Here is a 24,933-nt window from a genome sequence, read left to right as displayed (position 1 = left end):
TTTTAGCTTAAGTTACTTTTTTGGACAATGCACACTTGTTTCTTCTATATTTTAATTGTATTGCATGTTTTGTGCATTGTTTCATTTGTTATTTAACATTCTTGTGGCAAGTTGTTTTAACAAAAGCTTTTAAAAGTGATGGAGTCATTCTGATTCTGACATGTCCCCAGCATCCCCAGTGTAAATGACACCTTTCTGTCATAATTTTTAAGTGTCCTGCCCCATCCAGGCTGTGATTGGTTGCTTGTCTTCTCCCTCGCCTCTCTCCTAGTGATGGCAAGTTCGAGTCTTTTGACAGACTCGTTCATTCAAATCTCGTTCATTAAAATGAACTAATCTTTTTTTGAGTCATTTTGTTCATTTCATTAATTTGAACTAGGCTGGTTATTGTGGCGCTGCAGCCCTCTAGTGGGCGATTAAAAAACAGCGGCCATATAAAGGCTTATGTATATAATTACTATCATTATCTCTAAAGTGCTCATTCATACAGTAGCCTAACGTCCCTATCCATGAGTAAAATATTAATATCACATTTGCAGTGAATATATTGAAGTAATAAGCTTGATACACTATATGAATAAACACTCTCATTAAAATTCAACTCATTTAATAATAATCTGGATCAAGCCACCAAGTTCTTAAAGAACTCCAGCACAGAGAGGAACAGAGAAATAAACACATGTAAACGCAACAGTTTGGCAGTTCTGGACACAGAATGGGCCACATCAGGTCCTGATTCTGCAGACAGAGAAACACACATGAGCACATCGCTCTCAAACACTGCAGGTTGTTCACCAGTCACGAGCTGTGAAACAACAGCATGGCTCTGTTGGTAAATAAAAAGGTAAAGTTACGTTGCGTTCTCTGGTGGACCCGGATCAGCTGTTAGCTGTTTACAGGGCTAACGCTAACGTTGCTATGTGGCTGTGTTTTAATGTTTTAATGACCGGGTCTGTTTGTTTTGGAGAGGAGATGAGGTAATTTGGCTCCCGGTAGGACTCTGTCAGGGCTCTGAAGTGGACCCAGAACAACTCTCATCAGCCGTTAGCTGTAAACACTAGCAGGACTAAAGTTACGGTGCGGCTGTGTTAAAACTATAACTTAGCACAACATCACTGTGCTGTAATAACATTATGCTTTATAAAATGTCACATAATTAACAAAATAGCTATATATTGTCAGTACAGTGATTGTTACCTGACAGCTGACCTGCCTCTCATTCTCCGGCGCTGGAAAGTAACTTAGCCTTCCGAATGAACGAAAGACTGAGGAGGACCCATGTGAGCGGTGAACGAGTGAAATGAACGACTCAGACCTAGAGACCCACAGTTGAGAGTCGTGAACTAATCAGTTCTGTTTCCTGTGCTGACGAAGCCCATGCAGCTGCCATGTGATGAGTTAACGTAAGAGTCCAAGATCCTTCACGCATGCCTGAAAATGAACGAATCACTGAGACAACCGGTTCCTCCCGAGTAATACACACGATTAGGTCTTATGAACGAAACGTTCTTTGAACAACACAACACTACTCTCTCCGCCGACAGAGATTAGTAGGCAGGCCAGAACGGGAACAGGTAAGCATGAGATAGTGCCCAGAGAACCTGAGGAAGCTTGTGAGACGCATGCAAGAAAATGCCCCGGTACGCCAAAGAATAAAATGTCGAGGTGCAGGTAGTGCGTACCGGTTCGTCAAGCACTGCTTTAAAGAAATTCATTTTTTATATTCACATTAGGACTCATTTGAATATCTTCAGTGACTAGGAATGTTTATGCATACATGCTGTGGCATTAAAGGCAATGGGACACACAACAAGGCCAATTTTAAGAGGGCTAAAGCAACCCAAAAATGGTACTAAGCCTCTCCAAATAATAATACATTTTTTTACAATGCAGACATGTACTCAACAAAGAGAAGCAAGAATATTGATGAAAATTATAGAATTATACAAACATAATTTGTATTTATTGGCTTAAAATAATTCTTCTGGTTGTTTCCACTGCTTCACAATTTAAATCCCCACTGTTGTCGGGCACTAGGACCCTGAAGGAGGCTGCTTTTGATTGCTTCTCTGCTGAGCTGTTGAGCAACTTTACTACACACTCACACTCACACACACACACACACACACACACACACACACACACACAGATGAATGGAGTAGTTAGATTGATTCAACGGAGGGAAATTGTAAGTTGTCCATGAAAGTTACTTGCTTAACTTTAGCTACGTTTGCTTGAGGTAAAGGAGGGGGCATATTTAGGTTGGCTATGGAAAACACTAGTCTAGCTAGCGTGAACGCCATTAATATACCCTATAGTATTTTAAAACAAATTTTCTTCAATTCATTGACCAGATGGATATTGATATTTTAGGAGAGAGAGAGAGAAGCAGGAGATTGGCTGGGGAGCTGGTTCTGAGGTCAGTAGTGGTAAAGGTAAGGTAAGGTAAGGTAAAGGTTATTTATTGTCACATACAGATACATGTTGCGAAATTCATTCTCTGCATTTAACCCATCCCTCAAGGGAGCAACAATGGTCTACAGGTCGGTAATGTGGTGTACAGTTCAGTAGTGGTGTACAGTTCAGTAGTGGTCTACAGGTCAGTAGCGGTCTACAGGTCAGTAGTGGTCTACAGGTCAGTAGCGGTCTACAGGTCAGTAGCGGTCTACAGGTCAGTGGTGGTGTACAGGTCTAAGGAAATGTGGGCTGTTTTGTTTTCTTCTAAGAACAGGCAATTGTTGGCAGGTCCAGGCACCAAGGGATAGCCTAAACTAAATTATTATTTCATCATATTATATATATTTATTATATATGCTATATTTTGACCAGCTAAACTTTATGTATATTGGCTGTAATAAATTAAATAAATATGTTGATGTTGCCTAAATGTGGGCTTGGCTATACATGAGCATGTATACACAGATATAAACACATAATAAAATGAAAGCAATCATACATACAAACATGCATGCACATGCTGTCACTCCATTCCTCCATCAGGTTATTAAATTCAGACAGTAGCCACTTTAAATAGGATCCTTATCACCAGCTTACATGATAAAGTATTATTTGTATGGATGTCAAACTACAGTGCAAATATTTTGCAAGCGCAAGTTACGCATACCCTGGGGTCTTTGAATCTTAGTGATGTCCCTGACACACAATCAGTCCTGACACGATATGTGCATATGTTGATCTACCCAAGTGTATAGTGTGTTTTAACCAGGGCCGTATTAACCTACAATGCCTTTGGGTATCATGGGGCAAAAATCTGCCTAATTATTTATTTATTTTTGGTAACTAGATTAAGCTCCATGCAAGAACAATATTTATTAACATAATAAAGGTCCAAGTGAAGACACATTTTCATCAAGAGACCATGAACCTTTATTGACTGAATAACAAGACAATGAAGAAGAGAATGATTGCTGTCAGTAGGCTGGTCAATCCCACCAGGGTGTTTGACAAAATTACATAATCATTATTTTTACTTTTTTTATTTTTATAAACTTAATGACTATACCCCATAGTTTTATTTAAGGGCAGTAAGTGATTTTTAAGTTAGCAAAGGTTTTAAATCACTGACCCTATAGTCATAGGAACTATGTACAGTTACTTAAGTAGCCTATTATACTCGCAATTTGTAGGAAGCGTACTTGTACTTTAGTTGAGTATTTCCATTTTATGCAACCTCCCACTGATCTTCATTAACAAAGTAATATTGTTCTTTGTATTCCTCTAGCTACATATATTTGACAGCTGTAGTTTGTTACTTTGAAGACCTTTTACAGTATAAACATTTAAGTTTATATGATGCCCAAAGAAGTAAAATGTAGCTTTATTTTGACCAGCTACAACATTAAAGTGCTGCTTACATGGTAGTACGTCAGCAATCCAATAAAACATTTTGGTAGGGATCTTTCAGAGACATAATGAGTATTTACTTTTATTTATTTTTGATTTAGGTACATTTAGCTGCAAATACAATTGTACTTCTACCTAAAGTAAATTATAGATTTGGGACTTTTACTTGTAATGGAAGTACTTCCATCATTGGGCAGTGAGCTGTTTGTCCACTATACCTGTATGTTTATGGTGGTATTTCTGTAATTTATATTTATTAGCTAGGTCCAAGTTGCTTTTGTTATGTCACAGCCCACTGTTATTATAATCCCACACAGCACCCACATTTAGCCTACACTCTGTGGGTCAGTATGAAGCTGGAATTGTTTTCCAGCTGTCTAGCGGTAACAAGATAGCAACTATAAAGCTCATTAATACGTTATATCTAACGCCGAAACTAAATTGAGCTAATTTGCGGTGAGCCTTGATCTTTGATGCTGGCAAATAATCTTCCCCCTTCCACCTCCACCCCACCACCCTAATTCGTACAGCGGACTTTCCATGTCACTTTTTCCGTACAAAAGTTCACTTTACTCAGGTGATGTCATCTGACACTGATCCTTCCTGATCCACAGAAGGCTTTATGTATCTTGTGTCACATTTTTAGCTCTACCAAGATCATAAAACAGACATTGATTTGTAAAATTGGCAAACCTCCTGTTTGAGAATATTTGCTGGGATTGGAGTTGACACAACATGAGATTCTCTAAAGGTGTTTTCTGTTCATGTCCAATTTCATCTTTGGTCACAAGGTCCTACTTATAGATACTGTCCTAAAGTTTTAGTTGTAATGAAGCAATCAACATTCATCAATTCAACAACAAGCTGTGTCTAAAGCACAAGCACATGCCTATGCTAATATAAGTGAAATTGCTGAAGGAGATATTTCATTCTATTTATTCTATTTCACACGTCCAAATTAGTGCATTCTTGTTACATTGTACCTCTGTCTCTGTCACGAACCACAGGTTTCATTGTGAGTTAGCAGAGTGTATACTTCCGCAGTAGTCAGCCTCCGGGGTTTTGTGTTTGTTTTAATAAGCTGTACCTCTACTTAACTTTATACCTATAATGAATGAGCGGTAACCAAAGAGAAAAATTAAATAAATAATATATATATATATAGTGTAATTTTGAGATACTTGCACTTTACTTTAGGTACTGCATTTTATGCTACCATTTACTTATTCTCCACTACATTTTGGAGGCAATTATTGTTCTTTTTACTTCACCACAGATTTAGGTTATTAATGCAAAATATAAATCAACTAATAAGTTATGGTATATTATAGGTTAAGCTGCACTGCAGTAGGTATATAAAGAAAATAATCCAACATTAAAATTGACACATTACACATTATTGCATCACTAATAATTAATTCAGTAATTCTGGATCATTAGTACTTTTACTTTTGGTACTTTAAGTATATTGACGTTAATACTTTTTTACTTTCAAGATTTTGAATGCTGAACTTTTGTGTGACAAAGTAAAATATGTGAATACTTCTTCCACCACTCATTGGAGGACACAATAACAAATGCAGGATATTACACACCTCAGACACAGATAAATCAGGCCTTAGTCTCAACTAAGGTGGGCGTATAATCACTCAACATTTAGATGAGAATTTATTAGCGTATTGAAGTGATCTGTCAGGAAGTGCGTTGACCTATGTGGTTGAGAAATTAACCTGTTTTTATTAGAGTATATCTGATTTTGAAGTGTGTGCGCCTCACTGTGGCTTACAGGTTAAGGTGTTGACCGTGGACTTCCCCATGTCAAGTCCCTGGTTGGAACCAGCACTCATTTGCTTTCCTCTCACACATACGTGATGTATATAGTGAATGCAGCTGTTTCAGATCACAAACATATACTTCTCACTCTTTATTCTGCATCCCTAAGCTTTACCCCCAAATCCTCACATGGTTAAATTCAAGATAAAAACACGTTGTAGGTATTAATAGTGTCAATATAGTCGAAAATTCCCTTAAATTGTCATAGATTTCCTTTGAGATTCATGCATAAATGCAGCTTTGTTGTCCACCACAGATGCTGCTTTTGTTTTTCATTCCACATGCTAACACCAAAAACAGTGCTGTGGAAATATATAAATACATACAGTAATTAATCAACCATTGTCATTACATTAACTCCCAAGTCACAGAGCAGAACACAGATGTGTTGTGGCCATGCAGTCTTTCATATGGCCCATTGAGTTTCAACCTTAACCTGCTCCATGCACAAGGTACTTTCAAGTTTGAGACTGACAGATTTAACCAGGCTTTGTAACTACTTATAGGCCTTATTTTGCCAACATTTTTACACACATTATTTACATTAAAGATAATTTCATTTATCCTGTTTCATCATTTTAAACCATATCCGTTAAAAAACCACTTCGACCAGCAGCAAGTAGAGGAGCTTAAAACCACAGTGCATCTGCACACTGCACAAACACACACACACATACATAAAGTGACTTATGTATAGATTTTATCTACTTTCAATTTCAGAGAATCAGCCTTCCCCCTACAACATCCTTTGTTACCTACCCCTTACTCTTCTTTCCACAATCAGTCTTTTTGCTGAGAAGTGTTGACCACATAACCGCAGTTAGTTTGCACGCTGCAGTTTCAGGTTAGGTCTTCTTTTTGTCATGGAACCTTCTACCTGTGCTCATAGCCACTGACGCCCCCACGCCCCCCACACGTACCACTAGCAGCATAATAAAAGTGAGGGACTGTTACTGAAGTGGACAGAAAAAGACGAACACCTTAAAGACAACAAGACTGACAAGCAGGCAAGAAAGACAACAGAAGCAATCAAGATGATGACGATGATGAAGAACCCCATCATTCTGGTGACCTGTGTCTTGCTTTTGTCATCTCTCGCTGTCCTGGCATCTCAAAGTAAGCTGTCTGCATTCTACTTTTTGTCTACATGAAGAGAAAATCTATCTATCCATAGGTTTCTGTAGTCATTTCATAATATCCCTCTTGGGGACTAATACGTATTATCTGATCTGAAGGTCTAAATAATTAATGATACCTGTCCATAATTTCAAAATAGATAGGGTTGAATACAAACACCACTAAAAAAATACAACTCATTAAAGGCTGAGTCAGCGTAATACGCTTAATACTGTCTCATATATATACTTATACTCAGTGTTGGGAGGGTAAAGTCTCAGAAATAAAATTATTATTAACAGTCACTGATGAAAATATGAAACATTTGCAGTAGAATTATTTATATATATATATATATAAATAATTATATATATAGTTATGTAGCAAAATATTGAATCATGACAGAGTCAAACCCAACTGCAACCTTAATAATAAGGAAATAAATGTGAAAATACAAAGAGGAATAAATAAAAGAATAAAGAAGTAAATAAGAAATGTGCAACTACAAAGATAAATAACAAAATATAAAATGATTATTTTAAGCATTTTTGTTTATTTTCACATTTATTTGGTCATTTATTTCTGTCTTTTCTTTCTTTATCACTTTATTTTTCCTTATTATTTTCCCTTTTGCTTTTCCCTATACCCTAGATTCATTGCGTCTACTTTCAAAGGTGACAAAGTGACGCGGCAACAGACATTTTTATGTTGATGTTATGGTTTTGTGTTGAATTCCACTTATTTATTTTTATGTCTGAAACATTTCTGTTTCTTTCTGGGATTCCCAGGCAGCTTTGGTCCAGATGACTGCTGCTTTCAGTTCTTCTCCAAAAGGTTGCCTAAGAACAGGGTGATGACCTACCAATATACAGACGAGAGGTGCACAAATAAAGCTGTGCTGTGAGTGTCTTTTCACCTGTTATTATACTTTAACCGTTCAGAATTAACTTTGTTACACAAAACAAAATGATTATTAATACACACTGCCAAGAACAAATACACAGGATGATTGAGGTATACACATGCTGCTAAACTGACAAACCTAGATTAAGTTAAGCATACCTAAACATAATGTACTGTTATTATGTTCGTTATGTAGGCCTGTACGTAAGAATGTAGATTTATATACACAACATATGGTAATTCATTCATATTCATTAATTCATTAACTAGAGATGTTAATATATATGTATTGTAAACAGACTTTTAATGTTTATATTTTATTGAAAAACATTAGAAAATTTACACTGAAAACAGCATCAAAAATCTTTGTCTCTGTTTTAGTTTTACGATGAGGAATCATGCCAAAATTTGTGTCAACCCATCTGAGCAGTGGGTCAAGAGCATCATCGAAACCAAACAGTGGATCCACATCAAAACTGGGAACAGCTCTGCGTCCGAACCATCCGAGTGATCCAGCGTATGTTTCATCACTACATCCTAAAGCTCACTGAGCCAAGCAGCAGTGGTGGTGTAGTGGTAACCTACTGTACCTCTGAGAAAGAATATTTTTCAATTAGCTCAAAATATAAATGCAAAACAACGCCTCAAATTACTTCTTTTTTATTATCTGTCTTTTTGTTTTGTTTGATATTATCTTCCTCTTTTGTTTTAATGTGGTTTCAAGCTCGTTTCAAGTGATGCCCTGAACGATTAGATAAGCTATTTTACAGTAAATCATGTGCTTAAAATGTTTTCTGATATATTATTAAAAAAATCATACATGATATTTTGTTTTTGTTGTGATTTACCATGAAAGCCAGACTTTGATCAGAAAGAATTAAATTCCACATTGCTGTCCTCATTCAATTCATACCCATCAGATATTTGTCAAACAGTGTTGATGTGGTTTCTGGCAGAGAAAGCCACAGGAAATTCAGATCTGCACCACAAAGACTTGATAGTTCAGCACCAACAATCAAATTTAACTCTTTAGACAAACTTAAATAAATCAGGCTCTTGGGAATTTGCTAAAAAATAAACACTTTCTTTTAATTTTGTGTAAATTAGCAAAGCTGTCAACTGCCCTTAATTTGCCTCTGTGACCAGCAGATGTTGTTTTTTTCCCCTCACATTGACCAAGGTCTAAACATGTTTTTCATAGTGGTTTCCAAGGCCAGGTTTTTATTGCTCTTGGTCATGTACTGCAGCAAAAGGAGGAATTGTTTAATCTCATTTGTGATTGCACTCCTGAGAACAGTGGCTTAGTGAGATAGTGTCTGAAGTGCTTCAATTCTATCAAAACCACAGTGTAGTCAGTTATGGAGTTATACCCAGTCAAATCTGACAACTGAAAACCCTCTCAGATGGCTGCTGTCTGGGCTCAATGCTGAAATGAGACACACTTGAGGGAAAATATATAACGAACAAGACCAGACTGTAGGTGGCAAGTTTAACTCCCAGTGCTCTTACTTTGTTAGATGTCCTGGAGATTTGTAGATAAACCGACACGAAAACAAACAGGTGGGAGATGGGGCTGTGCCAAGAGGTCACAGCGAAAAGGCCGAAAAGACTTTACTATATTACTATGCTATATTAATTGTGAACGTGTTTCGCCTATGGCCATAATGCATTGTAAAAGTCATTTCAGTGTGCAGTAGCTTGTTTTCAGTGTTGGGAAGGTTACTTTGGAAATGTAATATGTTACCGATTACAAGTTACCCCATTTAAAATGTAGTATTACCATTTGAATTACTTTATCACAGTAATGATACATACCACATTTAATTTTGATTACTTTTTAAAAATGTTTATTGTTTTCATAAGAAGCAACTTAACAGGCAAATGAGTGGCGCTGCAAATTTAACAATCAACTAAGAACCAGTCACAATCATCAGAATAGCATCAAACTTTACTAAACAGCTGTGGCAGGAAATGGCAAAGGTAGACACTGTGCAAAAAAAACCAAACAAACAACAAAATTAATATAACAAAAGATGTAGCCTAGCTTTTTACAGAAAATATTCTGATGTAACCCCTAATGTAGTCATTAACAATTTCATAAGTAACTGTAATTTAACTATACATTTTTTCCCAGTAACTGTAACAGATTACAGCCACATTTATAATCTAATTAAACTGTAATTAGTTACTCCCCAACACTTTTTGTTTTTTCATTGCTAAATCTTGCAACCTACCAGCATCTGACTGTTGAGGAATTTCTTGTTTTATGGGAGAATAAAATAGTTTTGAACCATTAGCCTAGCCATTGTGTTGTGAATGTTTTCACTTTTTAAGGTCTGGTAGGACCCCTCTAATCACAGCCTGCAGCCATTTTTTAATCAGATATTTCTGGCTTTACAGGGGAGTGAAAATTATCAATGTAATGGAAGTGTGTAGAGATTCAGAGCTCATAGTTATCCCTGTAGTTTGGAATGATAGAAAAGTTACTCACACATTTTCATATATTAATGATGAAGTCATCCAGGTCTTCGTTATCCAACAAAGGTTGAGGTCAAGGGCAACTGGACTTGGTAGAAGATACTAGAAGACGTTTTTGTTTTGTCCCTCATCCAAGAGACTTCTTCAAGAAGACTTCTTGAAGAAGTCTCTTGGCCCTTGACCTCAACCTTCGTTGGATGAATAATGTCAATAATTATTTTAATAACTAATATAATAACTTATGTATTTTTTGTAATATATATTACAGTAGCATATATATAGTCTTCATATATTTCTAATTAGATTTCTAATAATATATAGTTTTCATATTATATGAGCTATGATTTGGCAAGGGACTTCTGAAAGAAAAACATCCTCCGACCAGCAGGGGGAAGTAAAACCCGCATGAGAGGGGCCTTAGGAAATTGATCTTGAAAGGTGCTGCAGTTAAACTCTATTGGATCTCTGAGGAGCCTTGAGTTAGGTTACACTTTCACGGCTGACATCTATTCATGTAAGTTATTAATTGGATGCTGCAGCTGATTGGACTAATCTGATATATCACTACAAGTTTCACGAGTAAAGACAGAATACATTCAAGTGCATACCTCCCGAGTTTTATGTTTCATTTAGTTTGTGATTCACAGTCTAGTTAAAAAGCTGTGTTCATTGTAGGTTTGTGTAACACAAGGAACACAAATAACTTTCTTTATTAATTAGAGATATTTTTCTTTTTTATGATCTTATTCCCCCCCGTTAACATTTGTTATGGATACAATTAAAGTCAGTGAGATTCGAAGAGTCTTTCCGTCAGCAAGAAACCCTTTTTACATAATTTATCTTTATTTCCATTCGGTCACATGTGAGGCTGATCATTCCTGATTGTCAGGTTTGATAGGAGTTACATCATTTCGAATTGCCCTGAAATATTTAGCCTAATGAATAATTTACAATGTTCATAAGACACCATGATCATATTCTGGGTTATTCTAATGAATTCACAGATCATATTATCGATTGGCCAAAATACAGGTGCAAATAATGAGTAAATAATACAAGAATTCTGACAGTGATCCTACAATGTACATTTACCTTTTTTTGTGTAATATGTAGTAGTAAATAGTAGCTAAACTATCATGAATGGACTGATTGGAGTTCAGTTTTTTATGAGCAAAATAATACATAAAAAGGATGGTAATTTATTCTAATGCTGCTGACATGCTCCAACAATGGATTAATGCTAAAAAATATAAATCATTTAAAAAACTTAAACACTACCCAAATTCAGCACTATAAATAGCATCTAATTTGGTTAAAGCAGGAAAGTCAGTAAATCAGTCTGCACTGATCTATGAATGAATGTGAGTAATTCTGCTGCTGTCAACAACGGCTTTATACCACATGAAAAGCTTCTCCTTCAGTTCATGAAATCCTTGCAGCATCTGAAGGGAGCAGGACTGATATGTTGATAAATGTAATCTGAGAAGTGAAAACTTCTACATATTACACAAAATATAAGCAATATATTCTTGCATAATGACATGGGCTGCAGAATGAACGTTAAATCTCCTTCTCTCTGTCTGGAGAACCCCTTGGAAGTGTTAGGTGTCGCGCAGCTGTGTGACATCAGCTTCACTGAATCCTGCACTGACACGACACACTAGATGCGACAGCATCACACTTGTAAACTCACATCTTATATTGACACCATATACAAACTGCTGATTGTGAGTTTGTCGCAGTAGGTATTTACAGAAGTAAGTTAGTTAAACCCTTTACTCCGTGGTGTCTCCATCTCCCACTTGATGTCATTCACATTCAATCACAATTCAAAAACAAGAAACACTTTACATACAAACACATTATTGACACATTACTCACAGTAGGCTATGTTACATCTAAATGAAGTTTATGCACTGCTGTATTGAAAAAGCCATACAGAAGAATATGCTAGCTAGTGAAGATACAGCAGAAAGTAAACAGTGGGTTTCAGAATCAAAAATGAAAAGAAGCGCAGAGCAAGAAAAAGCAAAGCTCTCAAAAATATTCAGTTTCTTTATAAAGAAATAGGGGTGTATGCCTGTTTCCTGTTCTGTTTTAGACTTGTCTGGTGTCTGGTCTCTGACCGGTTATAGAGATTTAGTGTTCTGTTCTTTTTGGAAAAGCTAGGATTAATCAGTTCTGTGTTGGATTCTCATTTGTTTGGACTTTGCTTGCACTAGATTTTGTGAGTCTGATTATCCTGCTTTTGTTAATTAAACTGCACGAACTGAATCTGTGCATCTGTGTCTTTGGGTCCAAAACCTGTCTGTCACTCGGCCAATCCTGACAACTGGATAACAGCAAGCATGAGCTGTGAGCAAGAAATGCCTTAGGGGACACCTACTGCTAGCACCAGCAGCATGCCATCCACCGCTCTCGAGGGGGCTGCTTGCGGCCATTGCGAGGCCCTGCCCCTGAGGGTGCTGAGATCCCGTGCGGCTCTCTTTTCCGGAGACGGCCGGATGCGTTCTTGCCGTGGCTCGGGCCCGGCAGTTGCTGTGGGGGCTCGGCAGCTTCGGTCATGGGGCTCCCAGCGCGACATTTCCGAAGGCATCGGGACTCCCTGCTGGCTCCGACTCCCCTCTTCCCCGTTCGGGAGCCCGCTTTTTGGCTTCTCCCGCTCGAGGTGTGAGCCCAGAGAGGCTGCAGCTGTCCCGCTCTGAGGAGCTGGATGTGCTCAGCATTATGGAGGAGGAAGAGTTCTTAGAGGTGGTGACACGGGCAGTGGGCAAGCTCCAGCTTGATTGGCCGCAGGCTGTGCCAGACACACAGGCTGCCAGTAAGCTAGATGAGTACTTCCTGCGGCGCTGTGCGCTGCCTCCGTGCCAGTCTCTGCCCTTTTGCCCTTCTCAGCACGTCTGACTACTCCCCCGCTCCGGGTTTACAGCGTCGTCGCGGGGGTTAAGGGTTTCGGTTATGGGACGATGCCCCGGGTTGAGGATGCTTTGGTCAGCTATCTCTCGCCCGGTCTTGCGTCGTCCCTGCCTACCAAGCCATGTCGCATGACATCTGCTCTGGTGGGCAAGGCGTACATGGCGGCAGGCCGGGCTGGTGTGAGCCTGGGGCATTTGGGGCCGCGGCTCAACGCGAAGAAGAGCATGCTGACGCCCACCCAACGTACTACATTCCTAGGGGTGGTGTGGGACTCAACGACGATGCGGGCCCACCTATCGCCTGCACGCGTCGGGTCCATTTTGTCCTCAATGACCAGAGTGAAGCATCACTGTGAAACACTTTCAGAGGGTGTTGGGTCTCATGGCGGCAGCGTCCAGCTGTCTCAGGCGGAGGGCCACGTCTTTCACCCTTACCCCACCCTGTGGAGACTGTGGGTCTGGCCCCTGAGGGGGCCCAGTTCCTTGAGGTGGGCCTGATGGCGGGAACAGTCGAGACGCTGCTCAGCTCCAGAGTCCCGTCCACGAGAAGGACGTACGGCCTGAAGTGGAATGTGTTTGCCACCTGGTGTAGAGAACGGGCGGTAGACCCAGTTACCTGCCCGGTGACTATGGTACTGGAGTTCCTCCAGGACCATTTCTCTGCTGGCCTTTCCCCGTCCACACTCAAGGTGTATGTGGCTGCCATGGCAGCGTTCCACGCCCCTCTGAGGGATGGGCCCCTGGGGAGGCTTTCACTGGTCGTGCGCTTCCTCCGTGGAGCCCGGAGGATGAGACCCGTCACTCGTTCCAGGGTTCCCACTTGGGACCTGGCAGTGGTTCTCGAAGCGCTGGCTGAGGCCCCCTTCGAACCCCTGGAGTCGGCAGAGGCCAAGCACCTGACCCTTAAGATGGCCTTTCTCCTCGCTATCACCTCTCTGAGGAGGGTGGGGGATCTCCAGGCACTTACGTTTTCTCCTCACTGCCTGGAGTTTGCCCCGGGGAGGGTCAGGGTCTTCCTGCACCCCTGTCCGGGCTATGTCCCTAAGGTTCCGTCCAGGTTGGGTCTACGGTGCTGCAGGCGTTTCATCCCCCACCTCATGTGGGAGACTTCATCTGCTCTGCCCGGATTTTCACTGGTGGAGGAAAGCAGACCAGTTGCTGGTGTGTTTCGGGTCCTCCAAGGCTGGGCTCCCCGCTTCTAAACACACGATCAGCAACTGGATCGTTCAGACTATTTCCCTGGCCTATCAGGTGCGTGGGTTACCTTCACCTAAGGGTGCACTCTACTCGAGGCATGGCGGCCTCTAGGGCCCTCCTCGCAGGGGCTTCGCTCCAGGATTTGTGTGAGGCAGCTGGCTGGGCCACTCCTCACACTTTCATCCGGTTTTACAGTCTGGACCTTCCTTCTGCACCCGGCACCCGTGCGCTCTCCTCTTAGTCGTGCCTACGGGTTACTGCACGGTGGGGGGCAGGCGGAGGCTTCGGCGTGGCATAGTGGGTATTCTCGTTCCCATAGTGTCATCACCGACGCAGTTCGAGTTCCCTCGAAGGGGAACGTCTCGGGTTACGTATGTAACCCTTGTTCCCCGAAAAGGGGAATGAGACACTGCGTTGGTCCGCCACACCTCACCCCGCCTGGAGTGCCTTGCTTCATAGCAAAGAGCTAATGTGTCTGGTGTGCCGGCGTGCTTATATATGCCTCCAGTTACGCCGTCACACGCTACCGTTCTAGCAACGCCAATAGGATTGGAGTAGTTTCATTCATGATTTCAGCCTTGCCACGCCCAGAGGCGTTCCCATAGTCTCGTTCCCCTTCTCGGGGAACAAGGGTTACATACGTAACCCGAGACGTTCTTCTTACTAGCCCAATGATAACAAAATAAGTTTTCTTATCTTAGTCAACCAGTTAAATTTTGCAAAATTCAGATGTCTAGTGGATGATAGCTAGCTGCTTTTTAAAAAAAGCCGCACTTTGACAGGAAGTGCTTTTTAATTAAAATTTGCCTGATTACATTAATTTGAATTCACTCAATATTCTCTCTATTTGGGATTAGATAAATATAATGCTTGTGTTTTATTTAACTACAATGGGTGGATTTTATTCCAAACGTTTTTTATTTGAAATTTAATTAAATATTTGCCTCAAAATCAAAAACACAATCATATTGAATATATTTGAACTAATACATTAATTCAAGTCAACATGACCACAGAATCATTTTTTGCAGTGTATAATTATGTACTGTACAATTTAATATTTATTAGACAAATGATCTACACACTCGTGTTTTGTGTTTAAAATGTCTATGTGCATACATGAAACAATTTGTCAACAATGTCAATGTGTCAATTGCTGAGAAGTGTTGACCACATAACCGACCGCAGTTAGTTTGCATGCTGCAGTTTCAGGTTATGGTCTTTATTTTGTCATGGAACCTACCCATGCTCAAAGCCACCCCCGCCCCCATTCCCCCCCACATGCATGACAAGCAGCATAATAAAAGTGAGGGACTGTTAGTGAAGTGGACAGAAAGAAGACGAACACCTTTAAGACAACAAGATAGACAAGCAGGCCAGAAAGACAACAGACGCAATCAAGATGATGATGATGATGAAGAAGAACCCCATCATTCTGGTGACCTGTGTCTTGCTTTCCTCATCACTCGCTGTCCCGGAAATTCTTTGTAAGCAGGCTGCTTTCTGCTTCTTCTTTTTTTCAGAAAGGACCAATCTATCCATAGATTTCTGGAATAATTTCTTAATATCCCTCTTGAGGACAGAAGAGTTATCTAAAAGGTTAAAATTATCAAAAATACAGTTCCAAAAATTTTAAAAGAGATGAGATTGAAAATGCCTGCGATGGATTGACGACCTGTCCAGGGTGTACCCTGCCTTTCCCCGATGTCAGCTGGGATTGGCTCCAGCCCCCTGCAACCCTGTACGCAGGATAAGCGGTTGACGATGGATGAATGGGATTGAAAATAACATTGTTAAAAAAATAGTCATTAAAGTGTTGGGGTGGAAGAGTCTAAAAGCTTATGCACACTGATTTCAAAATGATGAAAATATGAAACATTTGCATTTCTGTATTTAAATACTGGTAAGTTAAGAGCATTTAAATAATTTGATTTATTTGTTATTTAGCAAAATTTTGAATGAGATCAGAGTCAAAACGCAGCTGTCTTCAACAGGTTACTTGTATGTTCTCTAAAGGTGCAAAGGAAATCTGAAAATGTACCCCAAAAAATTATGTTGATGTAACAGTTTTGTTTTGAATGCCACTTAGCCTTTCTTTTTGTCCATAAAGTCCCTGTTTTTTTCTTGGATTCCCATGTACCCTTGGTCCAGATGACTGCTGTTTACAGTTCTTCTCCACAAGGTTGCCTAAGAACAGTGTGGTGAGCTACAAATATACAGAGAAGGGGTGTCTACATAAAGCCGTGCTGTAAGTGTCTTTTCTGTGACGTTAAACTTCTGCCAAAGTTCAGAATTAACTTTATTTCACAAAACAAAATAACTATTCATACACACTGCCTCGAACAAATACACAGTAAGATTCACGTATACACATGCTGCTAAACTGACATAAAAAACCTACACAAGGCAAATCTAAACATACTGTATAGTTATTATGTACAGGCCTGTACGTAAGAATGTAGATTTATATACACAATTATCATAATGTATCTAAGATGTTAATATAAATGTATTGGAATGTTTATATTTTAATGAAAAACATTAGAAAATTGACACTGAATCAAAAACAGAATCAACTGTCTTTGTCTCTGTTTTAGTTTTACGATGAGGAATGGTGCCAAAATCTGTGTCAACCCATCTGAGAAGTGGGTCAAGAACATCATCAAGACCAAACACTGGATCCAAAAAGTGAACAGCTCTGGATCCAAACAGTCCGACCTACCCAATGTATGTTTTATCACTACACTCTGAAGCTCACTTAGCCAAGCAGAAGTGGAAGTGTAGTGGTTACCTGCTGTACCATTTTTTATGTTTTTCAGTTAGCTTAAAAATAAATGCAAAATAATGCCTCAAATTGTTTCTTTTTCCTGCTCTTTTGTCTGTTTTAATGTGGTTTCAAGCTGGTTTCAGGTGATGTCCTGGAAGATTAGATATAAGCAGTTTTACAGTAAATCATGTACTTAAAATGTTTTCTGATCCAAAACTTTGATCAGAAAGAATTAAATTCCACATTCCATATTCAATTCATACACATCATATATTTGTCAAACGGTCTTGATGTGGTTTCTGGCAGAGAAAGCCACAGGAAATTCAGATCTGCACAACAAAGACTTGAAAGTTCAGCACCAACAATCAACTTTAACTCTTTAGTCAAGTGTGAGTAAGGTTGGGAATTTGCTAAAAAAAAAAAATTTATTCTGTATAAATTAGTGATGACCCCAACTTCCACTGCCCTTAATTTGCCTCTATGACCAGCAGATGTCGCTCCAAAGATGTTTTTCACAGTGGTTTCCAAAGCCAGGTTTATGTTGCTCTTGGTCGTGTACTGCAGCAAAAAAGAGGAATTGTTTAATCTCATTTGTGATTGCACTCCTGAGAACAGTGGCTCAGTGAGATAGTGTCTGAAGTGCTTCAAAACCACTCAGTTATGGAGTTATACCTAGTCAAATCTGACAACTGAAAACCCTCTCAGATGGCTGCTGTCTGGGGTCAATGCTGAAATGAGACACACTTGAGGGAAAATATATGACGAAAACGACCAGACTGTAGGTGGCAAGTTTAACTCCCAGTGCTCTTACTTTGTTAGATGTCCTGGAGATTTCTAGATAAACCAACCCGAAAATCTCCTCCTGTCCCAGAAGGATGTCTCAAATGACGTCAATGGGGTGACATCATCATCCAGCTTTTCTTTAAATAGTTTCAGACCCAGATTTGTATTTTGATGTCCTGCCACCCTCCACATGCTACTTCGTGTGTGTGTGTGTGTGTGTGTGTGTGTGTGTGTGTGTGTGTGTGTGTGTGTGTGTTCGTACATAAACAGTCTTGTGAGCACAATTACTCAATGAAAGCTCATAACAAAGGCTTTATACTTACACCACAGATGACCCATTAGAGGAGATAGTCTGATTAGATTTTGGAGGCCCTTGCTCCATAGATTTGCAAATTAATGAGGAAAATCAATCAGGCGGGAGATGGGGCAGCTCGTGATGATCATCAACAATCATGTTAATGAATAAAAATGATTAAAAGCCACCATGTCTTACTCTCATCACATTTCCAAAACTTTGGATTTGCTGTTGGTTCAGTGAAAATACTCAATCATGAGACCACGAAGCGAGTCTTGGGGGTGTCCTATTAAATTTGCATATAAGTCTGTCAGTGTGACCTACCTGTAGCAGAAAGAACAAGAACAAGCAGCCTGCGGTTTTAAAGTCACCAAGAAGTATTCAGATTCTTTACTTAGGTAAGAGTAGCAAAACATTTGTGTAAAAATACTTGATTACAAGTGCAACTCCTTCATTAAAATATTGCTTACGTAAAAGTAAAAGTAAAAGTACAGAAGTATTATCAGCATTTTAATGTTGTAGTCGGTTAATGTGAAGATACTACTTTAGAAACAGTGAGGTAGTTTAGTCCAGTGGCTCCCAACCTAGCGGTCAGGCCCCAACCAAGAGTCACAAGATAAATCTGAGGGGTCATGAAATAATTAATGAAGAAGAAAAAGAAGAAAAGAAAAAGTTTTTGCTAATCTTTTCTTTTTTTGTGAAACAATGGGTAATTTTACCTGTTTTGAGCCTCAAACAATAATTTTGAGGTAATGATCTGATTTAATGTAAATGAAATGATTTATTCTAAATGCACACAATGCATTTTCTTCAGGTTTATCATATGTTTTTAATTATAAATTAATCTTAATTTGCAAAGTCTCCTAACAGCTGTTAGATCCAATCGAGTGTGTGTGGGATGTCCATGGAGGCCAAAGCTCACAACTTACAGAACTGAAAGGATCTGCTGCTAACGTCTTGGTGCCAGATAACACAGCACACCTTCAGAGATCTAGTGGAGTTCATAACTCAGCGGGTCATGGCTGTTTCGGCGGAAAAAGGGGGACCTACACAAAATTAGGCAGGTGGTGATAATGCTATGGCTGATTAATGTATATAAACACATGTAATGATGAATCAATAAAATAGCAAGTCAGTGATCTTGCACAAATCAAGCTCCACTGTTGGTGACCGTGAAGAACATTTCTGTCTTTACTGCATGTTCCTGCTGCTTTAACCTAATTACTGTATGAAAGAATGTTTGTTCATAAAAAGCGGAACAAAAACACAGTCCGCTGTGATACACCGGTGTTGGGACGTCATGTGGTGTTACAGAAGACTGAGAGAAATGAAGAAAAGGGAGAACAGCAAAAAAGAAAAAGGTCTGTAAGCAGTACACTGGGATGTCATCAGGAACATACACAAACACATGACCACACATATGTATATAAATAACCGGTGTGTGGTGTCAGCTTTTCCTGACAGATGGGATCAACATAAATTACACCCTGAGAGAACGAGAGTGTGAGTGAGTGAGTGAGTGTGTGTGTGTGTGTGTGTGTTGTGTGTGTGTGGGCAGGTATTACTGATGTTGTTGAGACATAAATCCGTTTGCACAGTCACATTGTGGGGACTCACATTCCTTATGGGGACAAAATGCAGATCCCTGTAATGTAAATCATTACATTTTAAGGTAACTTGGTTTAAAGTGGTCATATTATGCTCATTTTCAGGTTCATAATTTTATTTAAGGGTTGGACCAGAATACGTTTTACAGGTAGAATTCATTTTCATAAAAACACCATACTTTTGTCATACTGCACATTACTACAGCACCTCTTTTCACCCTGCGTTTTGACCGCTCCATTTAACTGCTGAGTGAAGCATCTCACCTCTATTTGTCCTCTAATTAAGGACTACTAGACAATCAGAAGGAGTAGGGCGGGTCCTGACAAGACCCCCAGCTTCACAACCTAGACTGGAGCAAGAGTTTCAGAGTGGTAAGTCAATTATTTGTTACTAACTGATCTTTCATAAGTAAAGTTTTAACGGTGCACTGTCTCTACATCACATTCACAACTTCATGTCCATTGACTGCCTGGAGAGAATCTAATGTTCGGTAGGGAGGGTGGGGGAGAGGGGAGACAGCGGGTGGACATCTTGTCACTGTGTGTGACAATTTGTGCTTTTTCACTTTGCAAACCTATTATGTGCACACAAAAAGATAGATAGATAAAACAACAAAGGAAAGGGGAAAAGCCAAAAAGCATAATATGAGCTCTTTAAGGTTTAGTTAAGAGTCCATTTCCAGGGAATGAATGTAAGTCAATGTAATGTCCCGGAAAGCGATGGAAACATGACTGTGTGTGCATGTAATCTGACTTAAGCTACATTTGGGGACACATATCAGACTAAAGACCAGCTGATTGGAAAAGGTTTGTCCAATTGACCCTTCGCTAAGCCACACCCTGAATACACAGCTGGCCAAACACAGCGCAGTATCGGATTTTACAGTAAATCATGTACTTAAAATGGTTTCTGATCCAAAACTTTGATCAGAAAGAATTAAATTCCACATTCCTCATTCAATTCATACACATCATATATTTGTCAAACGGTCTTGATGTGGTTTCTGGCAGAGATAGCCACAGGAAATTCAGATCTGCACAACAAAGACTTGAAAGTTCAGCACCAACAATCAACTTTAACTCTTTAGTCAAGTGTGAGTAAGGTTGGGAATTTGCTAAAAAAAAAAAATTTTATTCTGTATAAATTAGTGATGACCCCAACTTCCACTGCCCTTAATTTGCCTCTATGACCAGCAGATGTTGCTCCAAAGATGTTTTTCACAGTGGTTTCCAAAGCCAGGTTTATGTTGCTCTTGGTCATGTACTGCAGCAAAAAAGAGGAATTGTTTAATCTCATTTGTGATTGCACTCCTGAGAACAGTGGCTCAGTGAGATAGTGTCTGAAGTGCTTCAAAACCACTCAGTTATGGAGTTATACCCAGTCAAATCTGACAACTGAAAACCCTCTCAGATGGCTGTTGTCTGGGGTCAATGCTGAAATGAGACACACTTGAGGGAAAATACCCTGAATACGCAGCTGGCCAAACACAGCGCAGTATAGGACTCGTTCTAACTGAGGTCAGACACTTTCATAGCTGCGACATTGACTCGTATGCAAAAGGCGTAGTTTTCAAACTTTTTTTGCCGTATTTTTCCAAGATATGGTCAAATGCTGTTCCAGGGGCACTTGTAATAGTTACAGTCTCTACCCAGAGAGGTTGAAAGCACAAATTATTCTCTTTCTAAAACCTAAAATAAATCCAGAAAAATACAGGCTGTGGATTGTTCCTAATGTAATGTTGGGTAGCTAACGCTAGCTAACTTACTGCTGAATCCTACTGTTTTTAATGATTGCAACAATGAATAGAGACCTACCCAGCTGTACAGGAACAGTATTGATTCTTAATGTCGTTCCTCTTTCTCAATAGTGAGGTAATACGGTGGTTCACTTGTACTCTGGGATCGGTAGGCTTTAGCTTCTGTCTTTTTTTTCATGTCAGTTTGAGTCAGTTTGACAGCCTGAATACAACCTTCAAATGCCCAATGCAACTGCAAAACTGTCTGTTACTTTTTGTGATCGCTTTTTCCAAAAATTAGACAATATTTTTCCAGGGAGTGAAGTAAAAGATTATGGCAGCACCATCCGACAGGTCCAACAGTTTGTCAGGGCGTGGCTTAGCATAGGGTAAATTAGGAAAAAGCAGATTTCTGGGCCAGTATTTAAGGGTAGGGTTATCAAGTAGTGGTTATAGTTAAAAGTAGTCTCCAGGAAATTAATATATTTTTGTTTTACTACAGTGGGGGAAAAAAATTATTTGATTCCCTTCTGATTTTGTACGTTTGCCCACTAACAAAGAAATTATCAGTCTATAATTTTAGTGCTAGGTTTATTTGAACAGTGAGAGACAGAATAACAACAACAAAAATCCAGATAAATGCCTGTTAAAAATGTTATAAATTGATTTGCATTTTAATGAGATACTGCACTCTGGCTGGCTTTGTTTTCCCGGCTTTGACACTGCAGATAGTCTGCCTTGGTAACGTAATCCCAAAGGGGACTGTAATACTGTTTGCCCCGATCATAACACTCCCTCACATGGAACCAACAAGCCAACCAGCTAATGTTAGCTTACCATAGAGAGACACCATAGCACAATCCCGCAGTAAAATCCTTGTTGAAACTTGCATTAAAATGCAAATATCCAAAGATAGTAAGGAGGATAGCAAAATGTAAACATTTAACATTAGCAAGGCAAATGACAGCTTTATAATCAGTTAAGGTTAGCTAGCCAGCCTCCCTTAAGGCATTTACTCTGACAGCGTGATTTATAATCGCGTTGATGTTTTTTGTTTCGGACATATCTTCAAATTTCAAGCAGCTATTCCAATTGTTGTGACTGAGGTTACTCCTTCAAAAGTTAGCTGGCTCCGGTAAAGTTATGTTGGGCCAGTTATAGTTAGCTAAAGTTAGCTGTGCCTCCTCAGGAAAGTGGATCAGCGCACCCGGCATTCACACACACACACACATACACACTACTTCTTCCATTTCATATTGTTTGAATTGTGTTAATTTTTAACTACTGTTTTAAAAATAACCTTGGTTTGTTATCAATTAATTTTTAATTGAAATTAAAATTCTAATGCAAACTAAGACATCAACTATTTATTGTGTAAAACGCTGATGATGGTTGGGGAAATGAAGACAATGAAGATGACATTATCTTCAAAGTAAATTTCTTAAGAGCAAAACACTGTGGTAAAGGGCCATTGCGATAAAAGACATCTTAATTTTGAGGCTTACTAATTTCAACATTAGTAACTTTCAAACATGAATAAAACTTTCAAAGCTATTAAAACAATCAACATGTAATAAGAAACACAATAAGAAAGTTGAATGAACACATTTAGTTTGTAGATACTGCACTTTGCCTTTGCAATACTGTTTTAGCTAGTTAAGGTCATCCAAAGGCAGAGTGCAGTATCTGCTTTTTGAGGGTCAAAGTGCACATCAGTGGTCCTGGTTTTTATCTATGAAAAAGGTCTTCCTAATGCATTGAATGCATTACCACTGATCTAACCACAACGTGTTTGACTGGCTAGTCTCAAAACTTTAAAGGCATTTTTCTCAGTTTCAGCGTAGTTACTGCACTTAGCTTTTGTAGGGCAGAATAAGACAAGCAGGAAGAAGAAGGAGAACAAGCAAAAGAGTTTCACACAGTCAAATGTGCAAAAATATTTTTAGCAACAAAAGTGTCACATGTGGCAAGACCTGACTCACACATGCATGTTTGTATTTCTATACTTGTGAGGACCCTCATTGACTCCCAAGGTCTAAAACTCAAATTGGTCCTCACCAAGCCACAAGCGCACAAACACACACACACAAACACACACACACAAACACACGCACACATGCACACATGCACACGCACACATGCACACACTTCTGTCTCTGCTGCAGATATACAAAACAAAACACAGGCAATGCCAGCCAACAGACAACAATCAAACACAAACAACTGGCAGACTCCAGAGCAACAGTTACATTTCATATCACACCCTGTTGAATATTGGCTGATGACTGGCACACACACACACACACATTAGAAGATTATTATGATGTCATTATGTGCAGACGGGGAAATTAGACCTAAATTGCCTGTCTAACGCTGGTTATTTATCACCAGCCTAAAAGACACAGACTTCTGAATCACTGGTATAACTCTCAAAACCAAAATGTCACTTTAAGGCAGCTGCCATCTAACTTTTCCTGTCACGTTGTCATGGTAATAAGCGCGTTGCACTGCATGCCTTTGGCTGAACAATCTAATGATGACTGAGTTCAGCGGCCCAGATTTCTCAGAGCCGTGTGCTTTCAGACACATGATAATGCCGCTTTGCATGACAAAAAAAGTAAAGCCCCCTTCTAGAGCGGCTGTCTTGTGTGTTTCAAAGAAGATTAAAAGGAAATTAAAAAGTGGGAATTGAACAGAAATTAAGAGAGAGAGGAGGACGGGAGCGATGAGAAAGAGAAGGGACCAAAAACCTAGAGATCAATATCTTCCATATAATTACCTACAGCTTCCTGGGTTGCTAGGAGACCAAACATGGATGAGAGAGACACACACGCACATAAAGACTGAGAATAATCTCAAGGTTGCACTGATTTTCACTGTGTTTTTGCCACTTGTTTTTAAATAGAGGTCCGGTCAACAGGGACAAGGTGAGGAAGAAGAGGAGGTGAAAATGTTAGATAGGGGGGATTTAATGAAAGGCAGAGATGGAGTTAGGGGAGGAAGGAGGAGGTTTGTGAGGAGACAGAAAGATATTATGGATAATCTTTAGGGGATTGGGTTGCATGAATAACTACTGAGATATTTACACTGTCTCCTCTGTCTGTCGCCCATCGTCCTGACCACCCTGCAGTCCTTTTTATCCTTTCCAATCCCACGTCCACTTTGTCCTGGCTTCAATCTACGTCTCCCTCCTGCCTGTCCATATAACTGTCTTTCTATCCCCATATTGTTTATTTCCATCTTTTCTCCCTCATTTCCATCCTTTCACATATCTTTCTTTATCCTCCGATATTTGTGTGTTAATAGCTGTAAATCTGGCTATATATTCACAGGGATGAGCAAAAATTAGGTTTGAAAACACGCTTTACACGATTACATTAAAATTAGTATTAGTATTATAATGACCTATTATTACAGACATTTCCAAATGCTTATTTTC

General features: G+C 39.5%; 2 protein-coding genes across 2 annotated transcripts; both read left to right on the top strand.

Moving 5' to 3' along the window:
- The first annotated feature begins 6,627 nt into the window (after positions 1 to 6,627).
- Positions 6,628 to 8,540, top strand: LOC119908411 (C-C motif chemokine 5-like). Its single transcript, XM_038726066.1, has 3 exons — positions 6,628 to 6,813; positions 7,602 to 7,713; positions 8,098 to 8,540. The coding sequence occupies exons 1-3, from the start codon at positions 6,732 to 6,734 to the stop codon at positions 8,225 to 8,227; spliced, it is 324 nt and encodes a 107-aa protein (XP_038581994.1). The 5' UTR covers positions 6,628 to 6,731; the 3' UTR covers positions 8,228 to 8,540.
- Positions 8,541 to 15,649: 7,109 nt separating this feature from the next.
- LOC119908410 (C-C motif chemokine 26-like) lies at positions 15,650 to 17,149 on the top strand. The gene is made up of 3 exons (XM_038726065.1): positions 15,650 to 15,793; positions 16,458 to 16,554; positions 16,904 to 17,149. Exons 1-3 carry the CDS (start codon positions 15,709 to 15,711, stop codon positions 17,055 to 17,057), a joined length of 336 nt encoding a protein of 111 aa, XP_038581993.1. The 5' UTR covers positions 15,650 to 15,708; the 3' UTR covers positions 17,058 to 17,149.
- Positions 17,150 to 24,933: the final 7,784 nt, after the last annotated feature.

Source organism: Micropterus salmoides, unplaced genomic scaffold (assembly GCF_014851395.1).
Source record: "Micropterus salmoides isolate LMB-PRFRI ecotype aquatic unplaced genomic scaffold, ASM1485139v1 Ms_hic_scaffold_18, whole genome shotgun sequence".
Lineage (NCBI taxonomy): Eukaryota > Metazoa > Chordata > Actinopteri > Centrarchiformes > Centrarchidae > Micropterus > Micropterus salmoides.
This window is presented reverse-complemented; position numbering and strand designations above follow the sequence as displayed.

Bases quoted from the DNA above. Each gene is read 5' to 3' on its own strand.
- LOC119908411 (XM_038726066.1), top strand. From the start codon at position 6,732: ATGATGACGATGATGAAGAACCCCATCATTCTGGTGACCTGTGTCTTG. The intron at 6,814-7,601 runs GTAAGCTGTCTG...TGGGATTCCCAG, and splicing joins CGCTGTCCTGGCATCTCAAA to GCAGCTTTGGTCCAGATGAC. The intron at 7,714-8,097 runs GTGAGTGTCTTT...TCTCTGTTTTAG, and splicing joins TGCACAAATAAAGCTGTGCT to TTTTACGATGAGGAATCATG.
- LOC119908410 (XM_038726065.1), top strand. From the start codon at position 15,709: ATGATGATGATGATGAAGAAGAACCCCATCATTCTGGTGACCTGTGTC. The intron at 15,794-16,457 runs GTAAGCAGGCTG...CCCTTGGTCCAG, and splicing joins CGCTGTCCCGGAAATTCTTT to ATGACTGCTGTTTACAGTTC. The intron at 16,555-16,903 runs GTAAGTGTCTTT...TCTCTGTTTTAG, and splicing joins TGTCTACATAAAGCCGTGCT to TTTTACGATGAGGAATGGTG.